This window comes from Diadema antillarum, unplaced genomic scaffold (genome assembly GCF_040938485.1).
Source record: "Diadema antillarum isolate AM-2024a unplaced genomic scaffold, OU_Dant_1.0 scf00000123, whole genome shotgun sequence".
Lineage (NCBI taxonomy): Eukaryota > Metazoa > Echinodermata > Echinoidea > Diadematoida > Diadematidae > Diadema > Diadema antillarum.
Window position 1 is genome coordinate 2,041,015 of NW_027271012.1, and position 27,279 is coordinate 2,068,293.

Here is a 27,279-nt window from a genome sequence, read left to right on the forward strand (position 1 = left end):
CAATAAGAAATAGTTATTTGTTGAACATAGATGTAGAAACTTGATATTTCGTAAGTCCCTTCAAAAGTAAGTGAAAAAAAAATCAATCATAATTTTCAAAGTATCACACTACCCCCAACTCTGGGCAAAGAAAAAAGATTCCCTATATGACCTAAGGTTCCTGTCGTATAAAAACGGACTCACATTCATTCTCCATTTTCGTTAATTAACATTGAGAATGGTCAGGTTTGATACCTATTGCAATGAAACCACAGCTTCATCGCAAAATACTTGAATGAAGGGCAGTTATTATTGTAATAAGACACGAAAAATAGCTATCCATGTACCAAGACGTAATATTTCGAAGGTCACAGAAGTCATCTATGAAAATCATAATTCGTATTATTTGTTCATGTTTGTTTTTCACGAAATTCTCTATCAAAATCTTAACATTACACTGTATATGAGTGCCAATAAACAACATCAACCAGTTCAACGTCGGTGCTTAATATGGTGAATTCTATGTTCAGGTTTCTCATGTAGGCAGTTTTCGTGACCCCAAATTTACACACATACACACGCAAACGCACACACACACACACACACACACAAACAACAACTAATTCTTGAAATTCACCTGTGCCAAAAAAGAATAAAAATAAATCAATGAAAAATATATAAAATAACATCATAATCATTTGATTCTTAATTTTTGTTTAAAGTATTCAACATTTACTCGTTTTTTATCACTTTTGTATCTACCAATTGAATGTAAATCTATGAAACTGGTAATGGGGTAAAAATGTCATACAATTTTGTTTAAAAAGTCATAATTTTGCACGTTTTGTGAAAATGTGTCTGCGACTTTGTAAAACCATTTATTGCCTTTGAAAAGGAAGATAATTACAAGAAAACAGAGCTCAATAGTAAACTAGTGCAGGGCTTGTACTTTGTAAACAATGACATGATGAATCGAATAGATGGGGCATTTTAATAGTGTAAAACTATAACTATTTTTTTCCCAATAAACCATAATTGTAGACGGTTTATTCTAAAAAAAATTACCTCATTTATTGTTCACATTTTGTATATTGAACAATCCTTATCATTGCTTACACTGAGCAACATTTTTGCATTGGTTGTTTCTGTCCCTAAGTCACGTTTTACAACCATTAAAGAAGCATCAAAGCTGCGTGTTTGTTTCATCTGCAAATGGAAATGAATGCCTTTAAATGCTCAAAACTGTGAGGGGTAGCTAAATCCACTGATAACTTGCATACCTTCCTATAAAAGAAAAATGATTCGACCATAACAACAGATTTCTGACAATGGAACAATGTGAAGATTCCATATCTGCATATGACAGTGATCGCTTACGCCAAATTGTATGCAAAATGCTAATTAAAAAAAATACAAACATGTTCCTATGGCAACACATTGTCCATCAGTGGCAAAGAAATGAAGTTCGCACATTTACATGGCTGTAGTGGTCACATGTGTCAAATGTCATGGCAAATGCTCAAAAACTGGCAAAGTTACGTAGATGAATCTTCATATTTTTGTATGCTTTATAAAAAAAAAATACTCTTGGCGTGTCAACCGATTTATGAACACTAACAAAAGAATATGTCTTGCACAACTAGATATTTTGTTGATTGCATGTGCACATCTCAGGTGTATCGCATTAAAATTGAGAGAGTAATTACTAATTTTGAGTATTTTTTAATGAAAGTTTGCCCTTGCCACGGCAATATATTACCCGATCCTGACGAAAAAATGGTCTTTACCTATAATAGCGGTCACACATGCTGAATTTAGGGTCAATTGCTCAAAAAACTGAGGGAGTTAGTCCAACTGGCATATCTTTTTTCTTATGATTTATATACAAGTACTGCTGTTGCCGTGAGAACACATTTCATAATAAGAAAAAAGGTAGCTTAGACAACGACGCATTTCACTGATTGCATGTGCCAAATTTCAGCTGAACTGCTTTCAAACTGAATGTACTTCACTCCACATCATTTTGTGATTTCTACGAAAATTTGCCGATGCTGTGGTAGCGCATTAGGCAATACTGATAAAAAAGGGTGTCTTTCACATCTTCATATGACAGCGGTCAGTCAACATACCACATTTAAGTTCAGTTGCTCAAAGAAATGAAAGAGAATTTCAAGCCAGAACATCTTGTATTATTCTTATGAAAAGTAGTTGTTACCATAGTAACGCATTACCTCATCCGGACGAAAATGTGTCTTGCCTATTTACCTCTGATAGAGGTCACATACGCCAAATTTTGTGTCAATTGCTCGAAAAATGAGAGAGAAGTTTGAGCCATAAAATTTTGCAACGGACAAACCGACCGCCGGGCATCCGACCTCATAGTGATCCGTAGCAATACCCAGACACATACTATACTGTATTATATGTGCGGGTGGTGGCATAAAAAAGTTGTTTTGTTCTTTAATAACATACCGCTACAGAATTGAAAATCCACGTTAATATGGGCTTGCGTCTGCTTTATATCACTATTCCTTACTATTGTCGATGGAAGAATTTTGAGGTACTGTTTCGTCGAGCGAAAATGCCACCGTGTCATTGTTGGGATCAGTTGCCGTAAATTTGAGGGTGTATGTTTCACCCACGATGACATAAAGGGTGTTATTTTCCATGAGAGCGTTGGTATCCCCGATCTCTATGATACTGATGATTTCTGGCGGAAAATTTTCTGAGGACAAAGCAAAGACAACAAGAATCGATGTGGTGGCATTCATGGGAGCCATTCAATGTTGTGGATTTCGTAAACATTTAAGATTGAAAACATAGGGACAGAAACACACTCAGAAACACACACACACATACACACACACACACAAGGCAAAGTTACCTTTGCCCTTGTCGTCTCACGATGGCATGTCACTCTGCATTACAAAACCAACAAAAAGATGCAGGACAGGGATTAATGGACAAACTCTAAAAGGGTGGACATTCAGCTTTGAAATAATATCTAACTCGATTCGAATTGACTCTCCTGTCAATTCTAAACAAGTAGAATGAAACACACTCTGGAAAAATGTGCAATGAGAAAAGAGGCTCTAAGGTATTGGGTCTATTCAATCGCTTAATCTTCCCAAGCTCTGTTCGGTGCAATGGACGGAACAACAACAAAAACAAAAGATGTAAAATTCCATAGCAGCAACAATAAATGGATTATCAAATTGAGCAAAAGTTGAGCACACCTCCTGGCCATGACTTACACCAAATTTCAAAGTGCATTGTCTTTCTATAGTTGAACGTGTGTGTAGAAGTTTTTAGAACTGACAAGTACCAAAAATATGTCTCGCTCATTCGCGTAGAAGACATTAATGTTTTTTTCTAACTCCCGGAAGTTCACTGACCCCGCCTCTGAGCTTTGACGACTTTGTAGTGAACTTCAACTCCCTAAGGGACATTTACAAGCAAAGTTTTGTCACAAAGGGACATATGGATCAAAGGTTATGATCCATAATCGAAACGCGCCGTTAAAACTTAACATCGGGCACTATAAGCGATACTAGGAAGGAATTAGGAAGATAATTATGATATTTTGAAATTCTATTTTTTTTTCGAAAAAAATGTTTCTTTACCAGTCCTGCTAAATATTCAAATCATCAAGTTGACTATGTCATGCTCTCACAACTTCTTAATCCTTTCGTATACAAAAATGACAAAAATGTCATTATTCCAGCTGTATAGATATAAAACTTGTCTTAAAACCACCCAAAATAAAAAAGAACAAAAATGTTAACTGTGATGTATATTGGTATGAGAACAGGCTATTACTTGTATAAACTAAAAATAACAATTTCTCCGAATTTGATATTCATTAAACATATAAAGATTGTGAGAGAATATTTTTCTCTTTCTTTTGAAGTTTATCAATTTCATGGGTGGATTTCTTCTATGAGACATTTAGTGATTTCAGCCTCAACATCAATGGCAAATTACTATTATAACTGAGCAGAACGTGTTCCACGTATCATTGTGCGTATTTACAAAATAATTAATCATCAGTATTCACAATCCCGCATGTTAGCAAGTCATAGAGTATGGAAGAAAAGAAAAACATGGGTTTCCTCCTATCTACATATCTGATCTCGATTTTAGGGACTCTGTATTACTAACGGGCAAGAACTGGCCAATAAAGTAGTTCTTTCTCTAAAATAACTCCATTCTCACCTAGACGCTGTTGATTTATCTCGTTTACTTCTGCAGTTGCCATGGTATTCAATCCAAAGGAGCGCCCAACAGCAAGATAGTCGAACAGACACTCCCTATCGTCACCACACGCCTCCAGAGCTGCTGCCCTCGTGGCTGGATCTGCTGCCGTCAACAGTTCGTCCAAGAAAGGCGGCCTGAAGTCCGGGTCATTGTAATCACTCCAGGAACCACTTCCATAGTCAAACAGTGACTCAGATGGATCAATCAACCCTGAAATGATATACGAACAAAGTGCGGGGGTGATCTTCACAGAAATCATTTTTCTACATCGACAAACATGTTAAAATATGTCTGTATGATACAGCGAGTTGAACAAGCATCTCGGCTGCTATAAAAGTACAGTGTAGTAATTATTTTGCTAATGATTCATTTCAATCTTAAAGGTTCATGGAATGATGAGTGTTCTTGGGGTAGCACAGGAAACAATTAGAAAGTTTCCTTCGAACCGTGACAGACATCATGTATGGGAACGGAGATTTTTTAGAACACACGATTTATAAAGTTGTCCTATGAATATGGTTTTATATCAAAAGCGGAGTTTTGTGGAGTATAGAAAGCTTTCATTAACGGCGACATATCAAGTGACAAAGTGGATACCGCACTTCGAACTTGAAAGAGCTACAGATACGTACATGTAGTTACTATAGAAGAAACAAATAAAGGAAAAAGGGCATATGAAATGGACTAACTAAAGAACAAACGTATTAACAAACCAACCAACAAACAAAAACCCACGCATACACATTCATGTTAAGACAGAGCCTTCTAGAGGATATACTCACATGACTGTCCAAATTCAAAAATCTCTGCTTCTGTCAGATTAGATCTAGGCGCTGGTAACAGAGTAGTCCCATTCCTGAACTGGAAGTCATCCTCTGGATCGCCGTTTACCACACCTAATAAAATGATAGTAATAATAATAATAACAGTAATGATAATAATAACAATGATAATACTAATAACATAATATTAATAATGATAATGATAATAACAACACTAAAACATAATTATAACAATGAAAATGATTACCATAAGATCATACTTGCTTTGTCTCAACATGAGGTTAAGATTCTTCTCCGATGTTTTATCTGCTAACAGTTATGTTTATGACATAAGGAAGTCGTAATACATGTCTTGGAATTGTTTCCATTTGGTTCTTCATTGATTAATTGAAATGTTCAATAAAGGAGGAACGGAATTCAGGAACTGACTGAATAATTCACACCACAACTTCTAAGGCGAGTATCAACGGTTCGAGACATTATGAAATCACATTTCAAGATGGCAAATGTAGCAGGTAAAAATCAGATGTGTTGTCTTTGATTTCTTTTCAACATGAAATCGTATCTTTCAAGCCTCAAGTAAAAACGATATATAACTGCAAAATATAGAAAAGAAATAAAGGTGGGACTCTTTATACCTTGATTTTTTTAATCATTCATAAAATATATGAGTATTTGAGTAAGTTTAAAATCTAAACGAAAATAAACCCTGCCATCTTGGGTGTGTGTGTGTGTGTGTCTTTGTCTGAGTGTGTGTTGTACAACTCATCAAAAATTGAAGGTAAACGTTATAGCCCTACTACATTAACATAGTTCACAAAATCATGTTACGTCTGTGAGATAACACGTGATGACACGATATTAGATTAGTTTTTCTAGTCAAACCACTTCTGATGGCTGTGTGAGAATCTGTACAGTAGCGATTCCTAGGACATACAAGTAACAGTCCGAGTAGATCCGAACTAATGGCAAATTCATGAACAGCCCACAACCTTCGGCAGTCGCTAGAAAAGGAAATGGTTGATACAGCATTATCAGAGTGCAAGTCAACACTTGATAAAACTATCACCGCTTACGTAAGATAAAAGATAGAATTTAGCTGATTTCCTTCACGACTGAGGACGGTGTTTGACCTCTCTAATTAACATTGCAGCATTACAGGAGAATAATGTGACCTGCTGCAACAAAACGGATCCGAATGTCGGGGGAGGACAATATCTGAAAATAACACAACATTATTCCAATACTCTTCCACTTTAGTTTCATATATAACACGACTCATAAAAGTACTCGGTTGCGGACATTATTATCGATGATTTTATCAACGCATGTCGAGTGGTTTAGGATATCAGCATTTCGAGAAAAACGCAAAGATTTCCTTTCGACGCTATATCATGATCAAGGGAAGGCAAGAAAATTTTCACCTCTTGGCAATAGAAGATATGCTCATAGCAACTTCCGGGATGTTCATTTAAGCATAGCGCCAGCGGGCTACGCACGACCAATCAGTAAACAGGATGCCGCGCACTGACCAATAAGACCACTCCCTCGTTGCTAGGCGCGGAGTCTAGCTGCGGCGCTAAATCCAAATCTTCGGACACGTTTCTGTTCCGTTGAAAGTCGGAAAATCATGGTCCAGAAAAAAAAAAAATAATTTCTTGCCATTCCTTTAATCATTAAGCTTCGAAATTTCGATAGATGATAAATAATGCACTAGACTATAAAATTATGTCAAAATCAGAAATCCGATCACTTTGACCGATTTTGATGATCTGACTTGAAACTAGATTTTCTCGACTCAGCCGTCGGCGACTTTAGGATCCTTTTGTTGTGTATACTTAAAGGACAAGTTCACCTTCATAGACATGTGGGTTGAGTGAATGCAGCAATATTAGTAGAACACATCAGTGAGAGTTTGAGCAAAATTGGACGATCCGTTAAAACGTTATGAATTTTTGAAGTTTCTGCTCTGTCACGGCTGGATGAAAAGACTACTATAGCTTGTGATGTCACATGAGTACAACGATATAAAGAAAGAATAAAGAAAATTCAACATATTTCCATTTTTCTCGCATAACAAAAGAACACTTGACTTCTCTCTTTCAGAAGGAAGGGGGAACCCGATTACCCTTAACATACGTCAGTAGCAAGTCGAAAAATGGTGCACTTTATTCAAAAAGTAAAGTTTTATGAAATTCTCTTTTTATTTAAGTTGTACGCATGTGACATCATACACTGTAGAAGTCTTCTCTTCTAGCAGTGACTGCGCAGATACTTAAAATATTCGTAACTTTTGAACGGATTGTCCAATTTTCCTGAAACTTTTATTGATGTGTTCTACTAATATTGCTGCATTCTCTCAATCCTTCTGTATATGAAGGTGGACTTGTCCTTTAACTTACCTAGCAAACCTCTTCCCGCTCCTGGCTCAACATCTTCACTGACAGAAGTAGTCACAGACAAAACTTCAAACTTAAATGTAACCGTGAATCCAGTCTCTTCGTACGTTCGACTGGAGAAAACTGCGCTGATTTGGATTTCATCACCCACCGATCCGTTAATATATGACAGCGAGAAGAACGCATCCGTGGAAACAAACCCTTCTGGACCGCGAGGGATAAGAGAGTAAACGTCGTAAAAAGTTATACAGGTGTTGTCAGTTCATTGCAGTTGAACATTGCCCTATGAATACTAGAAAACATACATGTACATAATGTATAATGATTATATACATATATTAAATCATTTGTTTCGTCAAAATGTATTGGATATGCTCCCTCTTATTTAAAAAAAAGAGAGAAAACAAATCTTACCTTTTCGTAGTGTGTTGATATCCAGGTTGGTGTCGTTTACTTGGATAAACAATTCAGTTCGGTTGTAATTCAGGATAAATCGAACCTGTGATAAGTACATGTTGAAAAAAAAAACAATATTATTTAGTTTATTCTTGGAAATAAAACTCAGTGGGTATCTGATGCCGTTTGGGGAGAATTAGCTTCCTCTTTCTCTCTCTCTCTCTCTCTCTCTCTCTCCTTTCTCTATGATAGAAATCTGCACAAAAAGAAACTAATTAGTAAATTGGACACAAAACAGTATTTTAGTATACACATAACGAACATTTACATCGTGTTGTCACGCGGTGAAAGGAATGTCACAGGAATGAGATCGTTTTCGGAAAGTGATGACATTGGTATATGTTTTTATTTTTTTTCACGAACTTAAACAAAAATAGTAAAGCGAATGGAAATATGAAAGCGAGCACAACACTGTGAAGCAAATGAAACAAATTTATTATTCATATGGAAGAAGACAGAAAAAAGCGTCGAGAGAACATACTTTGCAGAAAGGACACTATTTCGTATCAACATTCAGGTACCAACAAATGTCACATTATACGATCCATAAAACACAAAATACAATTTGACTGGCAGCAAAAAAAAAACCAAAAAAAAACAGTCTAAATAATGCGAATTCAACTTCAGTTATTATTGACTACAAAACATTTTTTTCAAACATACAGTATAATTATCTTTTTATTTCTCTCGCTTTGAATTATGCCAAAGTCGGCAAATATAGAAAGTACAATGTGGGCCTATACTTGCATACAAAACAAAAACAAACACACACACACACACATTTTAACACTATAGTTGCTTTTTGTAATTAAACCGTTCCTTCCGGAATTCTCTTAGTGCCTTTAATTCTTTTCGCCCGTCGACAGAGAGGCACACAGGTTGGTAATCCAGCTGCTTGAAAGCAGTCAAGCGCTTCATTGTGTCCCCCTTTCTACGGTCAACTACATGTGCCCGTGAACAATGGAAATATCGATCGGGTGCGAGGTATGAATAGAGCGTGGGCTAATGAGCTCTCACAATCTTTTGTTCTACACAAAACCAGCTACCTAAATGAGGTGACTGGGGTCAGCGAACCCGCATTTCTAACTCATCTCAGCGTTGATCATTATGTACATGTTCGTACGAGTTTACAGCAGAACAAGCAAAAAACTAAATCAGGAAAAGGTACATAATACTGTAAACCCCTTTTTTTTAAAACAGCAGGAGAACAAATCCTGATAGAATAAACTCTGATCTTTTTATCAAACCCACTTTTTTGAGCATTTTAACACAAAGAAACATGAATTTAGGCCACTGAAGCAGGTACCCTTGTCTTCATTTTGGGAACCTTGTAAACCAGGTTCCCGTATATCAGTTGCTCCCACGGGAACCTGGTAGGCCTAAACCTGGGGGGCATTTCATCAACGAGTTCGTCGGAGTTTTCACCGACAAATTTGCTATCAGCCAATCAGACGCAAGGATTTCATTAGCTTTTAACAGTTGTCAGTGTAAATCCTTACGTCTGATTGGCTGATAGCAAAATAATTTGTCGGTGAAAACCTCCGACGAACTCGTTGATGAAACGCCCCCCAGGTTCCCGTAAGGAACAGGTTAAGTATGAAAATATATATAATTAAGTTAATTCTATAAAATGATTTCATGTATTAGAGATTTAAATCTTTGTGTTACAAGCATTCTCAAGGCAAATGTGTAATCATTGTGCAATCAGCTCTAATAAAACTATAGAGGTATGTGTTAGATATTTCCATTGCAACAAGTAATGTACTAATTCGATAATAATTATCATATTAGGACAGGAAAATCGATAATTGCACAAAAAGCTAAACTCACAGTTGTGATGCCTTGGGTTGCAGCGAAACCTATGAACACCGTCCCAGTATCTATTTCCATCTGGCTTCCGTTAAATGCCTTCCCCGTCCTGGCTTGCAGCACGAAAGGATTTCCATTGGTGTATTCCAGCATGACGTATTCCCCTAAACCGTTAAAGGTATAGCCGCGTCCGTCTAGTGTGTTGATATGCGGGTCGCCGAAAAACCAGGCTGCTCAACAAGATGAAACAAAAGAGCAAGAAACGTGGGATATCTCAAGTTCACCTCTATGCATTCTTGCAGCTTACCTAAGAATATCACAAACCAGTGGGAGGTGAGGGCCACTATGGAGGATAATGGTGTCCATGTGCATGCTTTATCACGACGAAAAAAAACACCACAACAATCGCAAATGACAAAATAGGGCCCCAATTCAGCTCCTCCAAGATATATCACAATGCCAACAAAAGATCACAAGATATAGATTTTCAGTTACAGACATATTGTGAAAGAGCAGACTTGGACTTTAATATGATGTATAACTTAATTCCAGTTGACTCTCCTAACCAATCTAAACATGTGAAAGAAAACACGCACTCTGGAAAAGTGTGAACTGAGAAAAGAGGCTCCGAAGTATGGTGTCTGTTCAAGCGCTCAATCTTATCAGTTGTGCTAGCTGCGCGATGAAAGCGACAAAAACAGTATGTAAGACACCATACCAACAACAATGAAGGGATTATGAGATTAAGCTGAAACTAAGTATGTAGCCTATTGATTAACACACTCTGCCCATGACAAACACCAACTCTCAAAGCATGATAAAGTACCATCCCTTCAAAAAGTTATTATAGTTGAAAATTGAGCGTGCACACGACCTTAAGAGTGAAAAGGGGCCTTTATAAAAAACATCATATCTAATTACATTATTCTACAAAAGTGTTCTAGAATCACTGTTAAAAACACAACTTCCCATTCCTTTTATGACCTCGAAACTTTGACACAATGTCGAGAAAGAACACTGATCTTTCAAAAACATGAAGACATCAAAATTGACTACATTGAACTCGTTCACCTATTTTGCGTCATCATATAAAATTGTATTGGTCTGTATTACTTTTGTGACGCACTTTTTGTGTGTCACTTGGGTGATGCGGGATGGGTGATTTTGGACCAGGTGATCAAAAAAAGAAAAAGAAAAAAGAGAAATCAAATCCGCATGAAATAATCTTTTGGATTGTTGCAGATAACGCATTGATCGATAGATCGATCGATTGATCGCGAGAGAGGGAGAGAGTTTTGTTTTTGTTTTTTTTTTGTATTTGTTTGTTTGCTTGTTTGTTTGTTTTGTTTTGTAGCGGTTTCCAATATTTCTGTATCTTTACTGTCTGGCTGCCGTCAATTATGCTGTCTGACAACTCAGCATTCTGTCAACAGCCACGCGAACTTTCTTTGTGCGCCGGCACGAGACAGGTGCGCACTACATTCTCCGCCTTTGTCATCGTGCCGAGGTACGCGTACTTCACATTCCAACAGTAGTCGGATTTTCATAAACACACCTCTTGTTTTGCTGTCACGGAAACAACCTACCAATTAGTGGCGAGCTGTACACCTTCACCAGCCAATTACCAGCTCTCAAAGCTCCTGTCCGTGACACGTTTTCTCCGATCACGCTGTTTCATTTTTCACGCTTCCTCACTTCACGATTAGCTTTCATCCTGAGAGCACGTTCTAATCGTTGGAGTCACTCACGTCCGCATATCACGTCCGTATATTACTTCCCACGTCTTTTCTCGCGCATGATACCTCGCGCCGTGGACTGTCATTTCTTACGGATTATTACATTTCATACGGAATATTACACTTCCTTGGATTTCATACCTCGCGACATTCGCTCCTTTTTATATCGCGACTCGCCCTTTCTTCATGCTCTACACTCCAACCTGGGGATTTTCTGTGTAGCTGCATTCAACGCGATTCGCGTCGTTACATCGCTGCATCGGTCCTGCTAGCGTGCTGTCGGTGGTGTGCAGACTCTATCAGGGACCTCGCAGTTCTTCGACCCAGCGCTCCAGCGGTGGATTCTACCCTCGCTTGTGCTAGCCGCGGCACCCGGAGGCTACTCCACGCTGTCGCTGGATCATTTGTACATATTTATATGGGACACTGTCGTCTTCGGACACCCAAAGTGCATTCGGAGTTAGTCCATATTATTTAATATCATTTCGGGAAGTGCAATACCCATTTCAAGGACACTGTTCACCTCTACTGGTGCCCTGGTGCTTTCTACAGACCATACCCTACTGTCATACGGTCGGCTGCCATTCCTGCTGGTGGTACTTTACTTCAGCCCTGTCGTCCCGTTAGCCACTCGGTGAGTAATTGTTAGGTATTACATCATAGGCCCGTACCATAATACCTACATTGGTGACCCCGACGTGATCGTATAGGGCCAACCTCACGTCCCATTCTACATTCTCACCCTTCACTTCGACGAATACAATGGCTACCACCAGCCCCCCGGCGGACGTCATAGCGAACCTCACGGCGCAGGTTCTGCTGCTAACAGAGCAGCTGTTCATACTGGTAGCACGCATGGACGAACGACGGTCTCAGCGAACGTCACGCCGTTCGCAACGGAAATACCGTCCTCGTCCTCGTCAGCGGTCCAGATGCGGCAACCGCGGCCATGGAGGCGGGCCGCGCAGCGCGCCGCGGAAGCGAACCCCTTCCCAAATCCGACACGCTGGCAGTGAGTGCTACTTCCATTGGAGGTTTGGCGACGCCGCCCGGCAGTGCTGCTCACCCTGCTCGCGGCGAAAAAGTCCAATCACTTCCAACACGCCAGGGAAACAGCCCAGCCCCAGTCAGAGATTAGCGGCGACGAGCCCCTCTGGCAGCGACACAACTGGTCGCCGATCTCCCACTTCGGATCGACATCACCGGGCTGTCGAACACGATACACACCCCTCGACCGCCACCGCAGCCGAAGTCAGCGCCCGCCCTCCTTCACCCCCCAACAAGACGAAGCCCCCGCCTACACTTCATTTACAGGCGGAGATGAAGCCCCCCGTCACCATTCTCGGAGAGCGCTCGTTCACACCCGACTTTGGCCCTTGTCGCAATCTTCGACGCAAACGCAAACGGAACACCACATCCCACGCTCCCGCTCGTCCACACAACTCCACGCGTGATCCCAAGCATCTCACTCTGGAGATCAACGCCAGGAGGGAGACAGCCACGAGCGTTCCGCCCACCACACCGCGGCAGCAGCCTACGCCTATCCCCGCCAGGAGCCCGGCGAGCACACCGAGCGTCCAGCTCACCACACCGCGGCAGCAGCCTATGCTTGCCCCTGCCAGGACTCCGGCGGATATACCGAGCGTCCCGCTCACCACACCACCGCAGCAGACGACACTGTGGCAGCCTACACCACTGCAGCGGCCAACACGTGCACAACCGCAGCACGAGCTGCCAACACGAACGGCACGCACTGGCGGTAAGCACGTACACTGGCCAGCCCATTACGTACAATACAGATACTTCGACACGTGAAATTCTCAACCCCTACTTCCTTCACATTTCTCACAATCGATCGCTCATTTCTAGTCTTCGTCTTCACTGACTCCTCCACTAGCGATCTGGAAGGGGGCTAAATGTAGCGGTTTCCAATATTTCTGTATCTTTACTGTCTGGCTGCCGTCAATTATGCTGTCTGACAACTCAGCATTCTGTCAACAGCCACGCGAACTTTCTTTGTGCGCCGGCACGAGACAGGTGCGCACTACATTCTCCGCCTTTGTCATCGTGCCGAGGTACGCGTACTTCACATTCCAACAGTAGTCGGATTTTCATAAACACACCTCTTGTTTTGCTGTCACGGAAACAACCTACCAATTAGTGGCGAGCTGTACACCTTCACCAGCCAATTACCAGCTCTCAAAGCTCCTGTCCGTGACACGTTTTCTCCGATCACGCTGTTTCATTTTTCACGCTTCCTCACTTCACGATTAGCTTTCATCCTGAGAGCACGTTCTAATCGTTGGAGTCACTCACGTCCGCATATCACGTCCGTATATTACTTCCCACGTCTTTTCTCGCGCATGATACCTCGCGCCGTGGACTGTCATTTCTTACGGATTATTACATTTCATACGGAATATTACACTTCCTTGGATTTCATACCTCGCGACATTCGCTCCTTTTTATATCGCGACTCGCCCTTTCTTCATGCTCTACACTCCAACCTGGGGATTTTCTGTGTAGCTGCATTCAACGCGATTCGCGTCGTTACATCGCTGCATCGGTCCTGCTAGCGTGCTGTCGGTGGTGTGCAGACTCTATCAGGGACCTCGCAGTTCTTCGACCCAGCGCTCCAGCGGTGGATTCTACCCTCGCTTGTGCTAGCCGCGGCACCCGGAGGCTACTCCACGCTGTCGCTGGATCATTTGTACATATTTATATGGGACACTGTCGTCTTCGGACACCCAAAGTGCATTCGGAGTTAGTCCATATTATTTAATATCATTTCGGGAAGTGCAATACCCATTTCAAGGACACTGTTCACCTCTACTGGTGCCCTGGTGCTTTCTACAGACCATACCCTACTGTCATACGGTCGGCTGCCATTCCTGCTGGTGGTACTTTACTTCAGCCCTGTCGTCCCGTTAGCCACTCGGTGAGTAATTGTTAGGTATTACATCATAGGCCCGTACCATAATACCTACAGTTTGTTTGTTGTTGTTGTTGTTGTTGTTTGTTTGTTTGTTGTTGTTGTTGTTTTTGTTTTTTTTTTGGGGGGGGGGGGTAAGACAGTGTAGTGAATCCTGAATTCATAAAACATGTGAAGTACAGAAACATAAGGAAACGACAATGGACAATGCAAACATTTGCTATGCGGCGCCATCAGTTTTACTTGGGCAGTGTTATTTATTGATTATGGCAAATCATGATTACCTTACCAAAAAAAGGTGGTCTGTATCCTCGGCACGTAGAAGGTGGTCTCCTTGTCTCGTACAAATCGCAGAAATCTGCACTTCCAGACCGACTGCAACATTGGTATCTTGGGAACACATCGGAATCTTCAGAACGACGAAGCAATATTGTTTCACACTAATAAGCTTGTGTGTGCATGTGTGTGTGTGTGTTTGTGTGTGTGTGTTTGTGTGTGTATGTAGCCTATAGCCTATATTTTCGATACGAATACATCTTTCATTCCAGGCAGTATTTTTTTGAATGACGCACAGAAACTGAAAGAGGTGTATATATTCTTCACTGCAGCTTAAGAGCTAAGCTCTGTAAACTACTCTTACTTACATTGGTATATCGTGTCAAAATACAATACAAAGATGGTGTTTGGAAAGGATGCTTTATACTAAAAACAAAAACCAAAAATGACATGGCAACTGAAATACTAACACAGTGGAATAAACATACACATTTATCCAAGCACATCATCTTGGGCGGTACAGTGCACTCCCGTTATAACGAAATGCTCGGGACCGGTAGTTTTCTTTCGTTATAACGAAATTTCGTTATAACCGAACAAATACAATATATAACGAAAATAAGAAGCCACGGATATATCATGGTCTATTTGTTGAGTACTCATCATACACTTGAAAGCTTTGTGAACAATAAAACAAACAGTTATTCAATTTCAGATTATTGTATTACAATAACGCAAGTTCCCCGCGGAAACTGCGTTACACACGGAGCGAACACAAAGTGAAGTGACGCGTTTGCCCATGCAGAGACGCTATAAATGCTTGTTCCGCTACGTATTTTCGGAAGCGATCCGCATTTCGTTATAACGAAACACATTTCTTTTGTTTTTCTTTGTCCGTGGTGCTCGGAAAAGACTTCGTTATAACGGAAATTTCACTATAACCGTGTTCGTTATAACCGAATTTTGTACCATAGACTTTAATGGCGATAATTTTGGGTCCAGAAGTTTTACTTCGTTATAACGAAATTTCGTTGTAACCGTGTTCGTTGTAACGGGAGTGCACTGTATTTTCTTTTCATTTGTGTGAGCGTCATAAATAATTTGATAATAATAACTTAATAATAATTAACATTTATATTGCGCTTGATACACAGTTTCTAAGCGCCTTACATGTATTATTATAATTCATACCAAAACATAATCTTATATTCAACATAACTACAAAGCTCTAAAATAATTGACATTGCATAATATACTTCAGCAATAATGAAATACCAAAAATAACATACATAATAGACACAAAAAGAAGAAAACATAACATGCAGGAACATGACATCATTATTAAGTTCAACTTATATTGACTTCGTTAAATGATATTAATTTGATACACTGATTGCACAAAATTTTCAAACTGTAAGAAGCTACACTTTCTTTTGTGTACTTGAACAATTTGAATTGTCAAAGTTCGACAATTTCTATAGCAAAGCCGATACAAAGGTCATGATAATCACTCAGTATGAAAAAAAAAAATGATTGAGTAATATGTCCGCCACACGCACATAACGTATCGTGTGTTGTCGAGCAAACGCGAACTTACCAAGCCAGTCAAAATAAGCGTTTTGGGAGGACCAAATACCGTTTGTGGGGATGATTGATTGATAGTGGCTAGATTCCCAGAGGCTGTAATAGCCTCTGATTAAACCAGAATGCCTGAATGTACATCGGTATCCATCACCAGTTAATGGAAATCGTCGTTGAAAGCAACTTGAGGAATTCATATTGAAGATGCTTTGGTAAAACGAGCCTGTGTTAGAAACGTTTGACATGAGAAAACAACACTGCATTAATACATGCGCAAAATTAGTGTCAAAGTATTCTTGTTGTTGTTGTTGTTGTTTTAGCAAGGGGGGGGATAGAAAAGAATGGAGAAATGTGCCTGGGGAAGTGTTTCCAGTATATATATATATTTTTTTTTTTCTAAGCCAGCATTTGCGAGAAACAATGTATCTTTTCACATGGAATGAATTTTTGTTCATTTTAAGCAGATTTCAGGTTTTAATGAAGTTGTTAAATGACTGTGAAATAATGATACTCAATAAAGACAATTTAAAAGGTAAGGTATCTTGCAATAGTAAAAAAGAGTGATTAAGAACTAGGTAATAAAATTTCTAAACATTTTTAATTTCATTCCTTTGTTACCACATATCTCAGCCTCTACTTATTCATTTTTTTCTTTCTTACGTTCCCTATTCCAAGGCCGTTTCAAATTCTTCAGTTTATCTTCTCCCATGCCACTTCACCCTCTGCTCACGCATTCTCTATTTTTAAGACTTCTCAGTTAAGTCGAATTCCTTTCATTTTCTGTCAGCAGTCATCGTACCCTCTACTTAATTGTCTTTTCTTCATCCTCAATCACATAAACATCTCACATCATCACCCTCTAATTTTTTGTCTCTTCCTCGTCCTCAATCACACAAACACATCTCAAAAACAATGTAAAACCACTTAAACTGAAGACAAGGCTGGAGAGACATATTATTGACTTATTTGCATCCACGGCGTACATCTCCTTATTATGATATTATTGTGTGGAAAGATTGCACTCAGTCTCTCCCTTTCAGGTTACAGGGGAGCATGACGATAGAGTTTACATCATTATGGGTTTGTTCGAGCGCTATGCTGGTGAAAGTTTACCTTACCATATAACATAGCAAAACTTTTGGGGATACAAATTTCTACGATTGTCAGACTGAATTGCGTAATGACTTGCTCACTTACTGGGTGGGTTGAAGTCAGGAAGCGTGTGGGACGCAAAGTTGCAACGTGTGAACCGAACATCAACAAGTCCTTGGAAAACAGAACAAGGGCAAGGTCTCGCGGAAGACCCACTCAGGAACACTGGAGCTGCAGAATTATACCACTCCTGGCAATATGCTTTCGGATTGATAGTACCCATAGGGTTGGCATCAAGACGGTAAATATATCTCCCGAGCAGACCTGTGTTTCCGACTGTATTATCTGGTCTGTAGCTATCGGCGATAGCTTCAGGTGAATTCTGATTAAATGCATTGTAGATGTTTGTCCCAATATTGTAGCCTCTCTGTGCAGCTACCGTTTGTGAGTCTGTATTCCATAGCATACTCCCTTGTTGAAATAGCATTAATATTCCGCTGTGGACGTTGTCTGTGAACAGAATAGCCTGGTAGGTAATAATCTGCAAATGAAAAAAAATACATGGAGACACACGCTTAGCAAATTTGTTTGTTGAAGTGTTCGGGGAAGAAGGGGGTAGGAATGATGAAGGATGGCGAACTAGTATGTGGTTTATGTTTGTGCGTGTGCCAAAGCTGATAAAGTCTCCATAAAACTGATGTAATCACTTATTTCATGAAACTGTAATGAATTACAAAGTAATGACATTAGAGGTGGACTGCATAGCAAATAAAACTAGAAATGTCGCTATGGCGACTGGTGTGCCTCCGCCATAATGCATGGTGCTCCTAATAGGTGTATAGTACAATGTCTTGACAATGTGTGATGCCAGTTTCACATATTTGGCGAAATATAAGTTTTCCCGGCAAATTTCGCACTATTGTCAGTCCCGATTCCTTACTGCTGCATTCAAATGAGCAAAATTAAGCGTAGATGACATGTTCGATATTTCAATTTTGTGATCTCTTCATTCAATTCATTTTTTGAGCATTCAAAATACCTTTAACCTCATTCTAATCAACTCTTTTTCACTTTAAATTCGTAAAACAAGCACCATTTCGTTAGAATTTAGAATGATATGATCAAGTTATCACATATCTTTTGCAGTCAATTTAGCACACATGTTTATGCTTTGGTTCTTTCTTTATTCTATACAACACAGTTTAAGCATCAGAATACACTTCATATTTTCGTATTCATTTTGGAGATTTCGGCAACAGCTTTTTTTTTTTTCAATGTGCTTATTGAGTCTCTCAGTCCCATAACTTATCTGGCCGTTGTTTGCTTCACTCCGAGAGTGTCAGCCAGTTCTAGGAAATCAAGGTTATGATCAAATGTTCCTATAATCCTTTCTCTGTCTTCTTGAAATATACGCCTGTATCTACCTTGTGCCGTCATGACTGTAAGAAATAGTATCGGTACATGTAGGCCTATAATTATGTGTGAAAGAAAAGGGGAGTTACAGAACAACAAACTCGAGTTATTCAACTTCATGACATTCTTCCGTCGAGATGTTTTTCATTGCAACTGATCGACAAATTGCCCTACATCGACGATGTAGGGCAATTTGTCAATCAGTTGCAATGGAACTCGAGTTATATCGGGTCAAAAAGTGATACTTTTACTGCTTAACAGTGCGTGGATGAAACAAAAAGTCGCGTAGAAATGCGTACATATAAATGTGACCCTGCATCACAAAACCAACAAAAAGTCGCCAGATGTGGATTTCTAGTTAGGGGCAAATTCTGACAGAGCAGACTCTAAGCTTTAAAATGATGTATAACTCAATTCAAATGGACTCTCCTAACCTACCTTAATACTGGAAAGAAAGCACACACTCTGGAAAAGTGTGAACTGAGAAAAGAGGCTCTGAAGTATAGGGTCTTATATTCAAGCGCTTAATCTTTCACCAAGCTGCGCTTGCTGTGCGATGAAAGGGACAAAACACAGGATGTCAACCACCGGAGCAACAACAGTGAAGGGGTTATCAGATTAAGCTAAAATTGAAATGCTCTATTAACACATTCTGTCCATGATTACTGCCAACTTTCAAAACAGTGACATTATCCTTTCAAAAGTTATTAGTCTTGAAACTGAAGAGTGTACAAAGGATTTTAAGAAATGAAAATGGGCCTCTAATTCATACCTGATCATTCTACTCTCCCCCCAAAAGGGGTGTAGAAAAACTGCTGAAAACACACTTTTCCATTCATGTCATGATCCCAAACTAAAGAATGAAGTAGAAGAAAATATAAAAAAACTCAAGATTGACCTAGTTGACCCATTTCACCTGTTTTGAGTCCTCACATAAATTCAAGGGTGCGACTTTTTGTTTGTTTTGTGGTGCACGGTCACAAATGTTCTCACCCATTAAAAAAAGAAATAACATGACGTTAATTTAAATGAAAATGTTCGGAATTTGACTGCCCATTCGCGAAATTGAATAACTGAAGTACCCTTTTCGGCGGGTGGCGGCGAATTTGAATGAACGTAAAGTACCAGGCAGTTTGAATGCCCTTTTTACGAATTTGAAAGTCACATGTGCAATTTTATTGATCGAAATGCTAAATTGAACGCACAAGTTGCAATTTTGAATGACAGACTGTGCGATAACGAGGTGTTTTTGCGAAATTGAATTAACCAGTCCTTCTATCAAATGGCCTGACAAAAGTGCAAAATTGACGGGGAAAACCTATATTAAAATCACAGGTTAGTCACAAACGTGTTGAACGCTCACTTTCCTTGAACTATAGGTTTAATTGGATGAATGGCTATATTGTCTAAATGTGCAGTTATTTGGTGATTTGAGGATTTTTACTTGACCTTTGACCCTTCTATAAGGTTATGCATTGGGTAATTTTCAAGGTATGTAGAAACAGTGTAATTTCAGTATTAAAATTAATATTAAGACAGTATTTACACCTGGCCTTTGACCCTTGACCTTTGACCCCATAGGTCTAACCCAGTAACCCTAAAATTCCGAAGATAATCACTGTCAGGTAGAACATGCATGAATATGTACTAAGTTTCATGATGATACCCTTAGTCACTTTCGAGATATGGAGGAAGAACTGAAATTTAGCACTTTCGCTGGACCTTTGACCTTTTGACCTTTGACCTTTTAGGCAAGAAACCTCCCAGAGAATCTCCATTGGGTAAGGCATGTATACATTAAGTTTCAAGAAAAATCCTGCAGGCATTGCATAAATATCAGGAAAAAGTGAAATTTTGAAGAGTTGACCTTGACTTTTCATCCTGACCCCTAATTAGATATCCTAGATAATCAGTGTCAATCAGTACATACATATGTTCTAAGTTCCTTGAAATACCCATAACCATCTGCGAGATTTGAAGAAAAAAGTCAAATTTTAACATTTTCACTTGACCTTTGACCTTTGACCTCACGACCCAAAACTCTCTCTGGAGAATCTTTATTTGGTAGTACATTGTATACACTAAGTTTCACGAAAATACCTTCGGGCATTGCATAAATATTGGGAAAATAGTGAAATGTTGAGCGTTTGACCTTGACCTTTTGACCTTTGTCCTTGAGCATGTGGACTCAGAAGTTGATAGGCACAACTTCGCCCATCAATACATATACATGCCGAGTTTCATTAGGATACCTCTAACGGTTCTCAGCGCTGTCCACAACATGGATTACGGACGGAAGCACGGACGGAAGGACGAACGGACGGACAACTTGAAGACATAATGCCTCCAGCGACACTTCGAGGCGGAGATATTAACTCCCCCCCCCCCAAAAAAAACAAACAAACAAACAAAAAAAACAAAAAAAAACAACAACAAAAAAACAAAAACAAAAACAAAAACAAAACAAAACAAAAAAAAGAAGGAAAAAAGCATCGCTTCCACTTTCACGACAGCAAACACTGGAATCAAATAGGTTAACATCAGTATTGTGTCCTTATCGGGAATGACGAGCCATGTCCAGGAATCCACACAAGTATTGTGTGGAACCCTGGTTGCGTGCGACTAGTGGATGCCCGCCCACACTGCTCTTGCTTTTGTCTTATATTTTGCTGATTTTTGTATAATGTTTGTGCTTGTGCTGTGTACCATCTGGTTTCTGTTCGTGTACAGAATCAACTAGACAAATCTGTGGCTCTGGTAAGCTTATTTTGTTACAGTGCTCACTGAATTATTTGAGGGTGGCCCTACTCTAGCCATAGCGTGTGCAGCCATGTTGTGTGCATTACACATGTAGCTACTGGTGCCTTGCTGTTCAGACAAGCTCGAAGTATTTTCATTGATCCTGTCACTGTTCAGTGTTATTGTTAATCCACTGAGTACCAGCTGTATATCATTCACAATGAAGCCAGTCACCTCTATAGCCTTTGTACTTACTGTGATCCTGTTGTGCTATTGCTGTCAAGGGTACTGCTTATATACATGTACGCCTACTATCTGCCTTCATAATGTTAATGTACTTCATGCACAACCCTATCCATCAAAGGGGAAATAATAAGTTGGTATACCCCTGTACGCTATTATGCTAACTCAGAGGCTACATTTCAGAGTATGTTATTGATATCGGGAGATATGAATCCGAATCCTGGCCCTGAGAGTGGTGGACTGCAATTGTCGACAATCGGCAACTCCTTGAATTCACGACATTCATCATCATATGTTACACAAATCCTTCGTTCATTTAATTCAAGCCATATTTCAACTAGTTGGCGCCATGATAACCCCATTGTCTGGAATCGGATTGTCTCTCTCGGTATCAACAGAAGGCGGAAGACACATAAGGGAAAACGAGGTGGTCATTTTTGCTTCGATAATACTTTGAATTTAGGTGTTTTAAATGCCCGTTCCCAGGGTAATAAATCTTCGGTATTCCAAGATTTTGTTACCGATCACCGTTTAGACTTCACGTGTATCTGCGAAACCTGGTTGTCCTCGTCTGATGATGCAGCTATTGCCGATCTTTGTCCGAGTGGCTATACCTTCCATCACTGTCCCAGGGTCTCCAAGCGCGGAGACGGAGTCGGGTTTCTCTACAAGGACAATCTTCAAGTTGTCATAAACCCATCACGGAAATACACTACCTTCGAGTCAATGCATGGAACTGTGTCGAATGCACACTCCTGTGTGGACATCGTCGTTGTGTAGAGACCTCCTGGAAATCACTCCTTCTCAACATTTCTCGACGAGTTCCCACAGTTTCTTGATGAGACTATGTACAAACCATCACCTCTGGTGATCACGGGGGATCTGAACATCCATTTTGACAATACTTCATCCCCAAATACGCTGAGGTTCAATGATCTCATCAGTGGTCATGGCATTTCCCAGCTTGTCTCATCTCCTACGCATGATAAGGGTCATATTCTTGATGTCATCATGGTGCGAAACTCTGATAATGTTCTCTACTCCAGCCTCAAGGTCTTTTCTGGTATCTCAGACCATTCTGCAGTTTCCTGCTTGCTCAAGTTTGTAAAGCCTTCTCGTGTTATTTCCGAATTCACCTGCCGCAACGTCAAGAAAATCAACAGGACAGCATTCGCCGAGGATATTGTCGGCTGCAAATTGATGCCTTCCCCAACTGACAGTGTGGACTGCGTTGTAGAAAAGTACAACTCAGCGCTCAGCAGACTCCTCGATATACATGCTCCTGCAAAGACTCGGAAGATCAGGAAACGCACTGACGGTCCTTGGTACAACTCTGACATTGCGGAGGCGAAGCGGAAACGTAGGAGACTCGAGCGCAAATGGCTTTCCAACGATAAAAGTGACATTGACAGGAGATTATTGTGTGCTCAGAAGAATGTGGTGAACTCCCTGCTGAAGAAGGCCAAGCGATCTTACTATGTGGGCCTCATCGAAGACTGTGGCGAGATTCCAAACGGCTCTTCTCCGTTGCCAACCGCCTTCTCAATCGAAAGCAATCTTCACCATTACCATCCCACACGGACAGTTCTGCAATGGCCGAGACTTTCATTGATTACTTTCGGAATAAGGTAGAGACTATCAGTAACAGTCTCTGTCCAGACGAATCGGCGCAGGAGCCCCTCACGACAGCTTCCCTTGAAACCCTGAAGCCCACTGATCCCGACGAGGTCCAAGCTCTTCTTCGCAGATTACCTCCCAAGTCATGTCCTTTAGATCCAGTCCCCACTATATTATTGATAAAAGATTGTTCATCCATTTTCGCTCCTATTATTTCAATGATTATGAACTTAAGTATTGATCAGTGTAACGTCCCCTCATGTTTGAAATGTGCATATATAACACCTCTTTTGAAAAAAGCCTTCTTTAGACCCAGATACACTCCAAAACTACCGCCCCATGTGTAACCTTCCATTTTTGTTTAACAGTCTTGAAAAGATTGTTTCCTCCAGACTTACAGATTATCTCTTGATTAATAATTAATTTGATCCCTTTCAATCCGCATATCGCCCTTACCATAGCGTAGAAACCCTTCTCCTTAATGTGTCGAACTTCATTCTACAGGAAATGGATCGGGGAAATGTTACTGCTATGATTTTACTTGATTATTTTGTCCTCCGCCTTTGATACTGTTAACTATACAATTTTGTTAAACACCATCCAATCTCTTGGTGTAAAAGGTCAGGCATACGAATGGCTTAAATCTTACCTTTCATGCCATTCACAGGCAGTGTTTGTCAACAGTTGTAAGTCTAATGCTATGCCTCTCAATTGCGTTTTCCACAGGGCTCTGTGGGCGGGCCCAGCTTGTTTTCTATTTGTCTTATTGGCGTGGGACACATATTGCGTCAGCACAAAATTAACTGTCACATTTACGCTGAGGACATTCAACTTTATTTATCTTTCAAACCTAACCAGGCCGATGCCTTACATGCTTTGAGTCAGCTTGAGAATGCAATGAACGATGTTTATTCGTGGCTGAACTTACATTCTTTGAAATTGAATACGGCTAAATCTGAGTTTTTAATGTTTCGTTCGAAGACACAATTAGGTAAAATTGACATAAATTCCATCTCTTTTTCCGGCATGTCAATATATGTGTTCCAAACCTGTCGCATCCTGGGTGTAATGCTAGATTGTAATATGACTATGTCTTATCAAGTTTCTAGCATTTGTAGAACTGTAAGATACCAACTTCGCAATATCGGCTTCGTTAGAAAATATTTGAACCGATCTTCTACCGGAAAATTAGTCCATGCTTTGATATCCTCTAGGCTAGATTTGGAAACTCCGTCTTATTTAACTTACCACAAACTCAGCTCTCCATGCTACAGAGGCTTCAAAATGCGGCAGCACGCATTATTACAGTATCCAAGAAGCACACTCACATCACCCCTATTTTGAGATCACTTCATTGGTTACAAGTCAAAGATCGCATTATTTTTAAGATTTTACTTCTGACTTTCCATTACATTCAGGGCCTTGCTTCTCAGTTTAACATTGACTTGCTCCATAATTACATCCCTGCTAGATCTCTACGCTCATACAACTCCGGTTCTCTTATAATTCCAAGATTCACTACAATATGGGGCACACGTGCCTTTGGCCATGCTGCTCCGACCTAATGGAATAACTTACCTTCAGCCATAAAAAAAAAAAAATGTTCTTCATCAGATTTCTTTAAAATCAGTTTTAAAACTCACCTGTTTAAGGCCTCCATTTGATTACTCATTAGGCCTACATGTATTTTGAAACTGGTATGTTCTTTATCTCCTTCACTTTCTATTCCTTCCGCGCCTAGAGCACTCTGCAGAGTGGATGTGGCGCTATATTAATCATATCTATTATTAGTATTATTATTATACTCAGGCGCGGGTATGCCACCACATATGAGTTTGTCATGTTATATTCTGAAAGGGTGGGTTCTTCTTACACGTTATTCTTGAGTTTGGGAGCATAAAACAAATAAGAAAGCGTTTTTAAACATTTTTTTCTAGAACACTTCATTCTCGGCTCTAATAATCTAATAACTTTTGAAAGGATGATGGTACCAGATTTTAAGGTGTTGAAATCATTTGACAGAATGTAATTGCCTATAGAAATTGCTCAATTTTAGCTTAGTATGCTCAAGGAGGTTTAAGAGTTGGAGTTCCAACTTGCTGTAATTATTCAAACAGTAGTCAGATTTTTATTGATGTACAAAAGAATTTCACAGGTGCTTTTGTGCCTTTGATGATTGATGTTCGACGCCGCCGTCTTGGTGAGCAATCTGAAGATTCATTTTGAACATAAACATAATATTGACCATATTTTGTTTATTCATTTACTGAATGAAATGTAATTTCACTCAGTGATAAAGCATGTTAAACAAAAGTCAACCCCATGCTGAAATCTGTGCAAAAAATGTAAATCAGAGCTGTATCATGTGAAAATGTTTAAAGCTGTACCATCCTGGAAAGCCGGTTTTATCATTTTTCCACATAATTTCCATGAATAAAACTAACATGGAATACTCTTCAAGTATAAGTCTTTATTGGTAAATATATCAGATTAGTGCCCGGGTATGCCCAGACCAGTCGAGTAATTTTCATCTTTATTTCAGCTTTTTTGTGCAATTTCTATTCGCACATCCTCGTGTCTGTACCACCTACCTTTTATAAGAAATGATAGCGAAAAGTAATGATCATCACAAAGATATAATCTTCCTTAGAAAGTGGCTGGTGATTATATGTAATGAGACACGAATCAATTATCTTCGTATGTGCGTGGCAGATCCTGTTTGGCACCGTCAGTGCTTGAAATAGTTTTGAGCGGCGGCATCGAACATCTACCATCTAATGGTTGTGACTTCATTCTCTTGAACCTGAGTCCTTGATGTGAACGCCTGTGATGGAAAACAGCAATGAGAACCCAGGGAGGGGAATAAAAAGTGCCCATCCGGGACACTAGAGAGAGAGAGTTGGTTGCAAAAATGGCGTGAACCTGAGTCCTTGATGTGAGCGTCTGTGATGCAGAACAGCAATGAGAACCCAGGGAAAGGAATAAAAAGTGTCCACCCGAGACACTAGAGAGAGTTGGTTGCGAAAATGGCGTGAAAGTTGTCATTTTGGTTCTCAGAAGGTTCACGTCTCGGTGTTGGTTCCAGATTGTTTGTCGATGCATGACATGGTTTTGTTGGTGCATGACATATGTGGGGAACATGTCCGGGAAATTATCATACAAACAACCCGTCTTGTGGGGAGTTATTTGGGCGGTGTTTGGTACATCGTTGTAATCATTGATGCCCGCTGGAGGTATGTGTAGTGTTCGCACTCATGTGAGATGTGTACACAGGGTCGTAACGGTGTTGTTCGTTCGTACCGGTATTCTATAGGCCTCACGCTCTTAATTCAACTCGCGCATTGCCTACCGGGAAGGCAGTACAAAGATGAGGTAATGTTATTTTTTACCAAAAAAATCATTTAAAATCAGTCAAGTGGAAAATTGCCACTTTTGGTAGTGTTTGACATTGCTTGAGGACAGGAGCTTCTGCAGGTTATGAAGAAGTTGAATGAATCAGGGTTTTTTGTATTTTTAATGATTTTTTATTGATGTATGAGGTAATTTGCTATTTTTATCATTTTTGAGAGTGACTGGATGACTAGTCTCGTATGGAGGTTCTTAACTTTTTTTAGAGCTGGACAACATCCCAAAATATGTTGTTTGCTTGAAAGCAGAGAACATTTCCCTTCATCTACTTCAATTTAAAAAAAAAATCTATGATTCGATTGATTTTTTATGATTCATGGAATATGCTGCATTTAACACAGGTTTATATGGGAGCCCGGAAAAGGAGCGTGAGGCCTATACTGTGAGACTGGTAGGCAGTGGGCATGAGAGTCGTCTGCTAGAATGCAATGTTCTCGCCAGCAAACGGCGTGCAGAGTGTACGGGAAGGTTCCCGGGGTTACTGCCATGGTACCTGCTAGCTTATCTTCGGAAATATTCTTTAAGGGGTAAGTCAGACCACTAGTAAACAAGTGTAGTCC

The 27,279-nt window shown here is 39.9% G+C and overlaps 1 protein-coding gene across 1 annotated transcript in view; it reads right to left on the reverse strand.

The window, feature by feature from the left end:
• LOC139720209 (uncharacterized) overlaps positions 1–22,588 on the reverse strand; it is a 92,038-nt gene extending 69,450 nt beyond the window's left edge. Inside the window, exons 1-8 of the mRNA XM_071631571.1 lie at positions 22,557–22,588; positions 14,640–14,725; positions 9,704–9,912; positions 7,832–7,916; positions 7,421–7,621; positions 5,019–5,132; positions 4,195–4,446; positions 2,516–2,704 (exon numbers count right to left, since the gene is read on the reverse strand). Of these exons, the coding sequence (XP_071487672.1) occupies positions 2,516–2,704; positions 4,195–4,446; positions 5,019–5,132; positions 7,421–7,621; positions 7,832–7,916; positions 9,704–9,912; positions 14,640–14,725; positions 22,557–22,588 (1,168 nt within the window). The remainder of the gene's footprint in view (positions 1–2,515; positions 2,705–4,194; positions 4,447–5,018; positions 5,133–7,420; positions 7,622–7,831; positions 7,917–9,703; positions 9,913–14,639; positions 14,726–22,556) is intronic.
• Between the last annotated feature and the right edge of the window lie 4,691 nt (positions 22,589–27,279).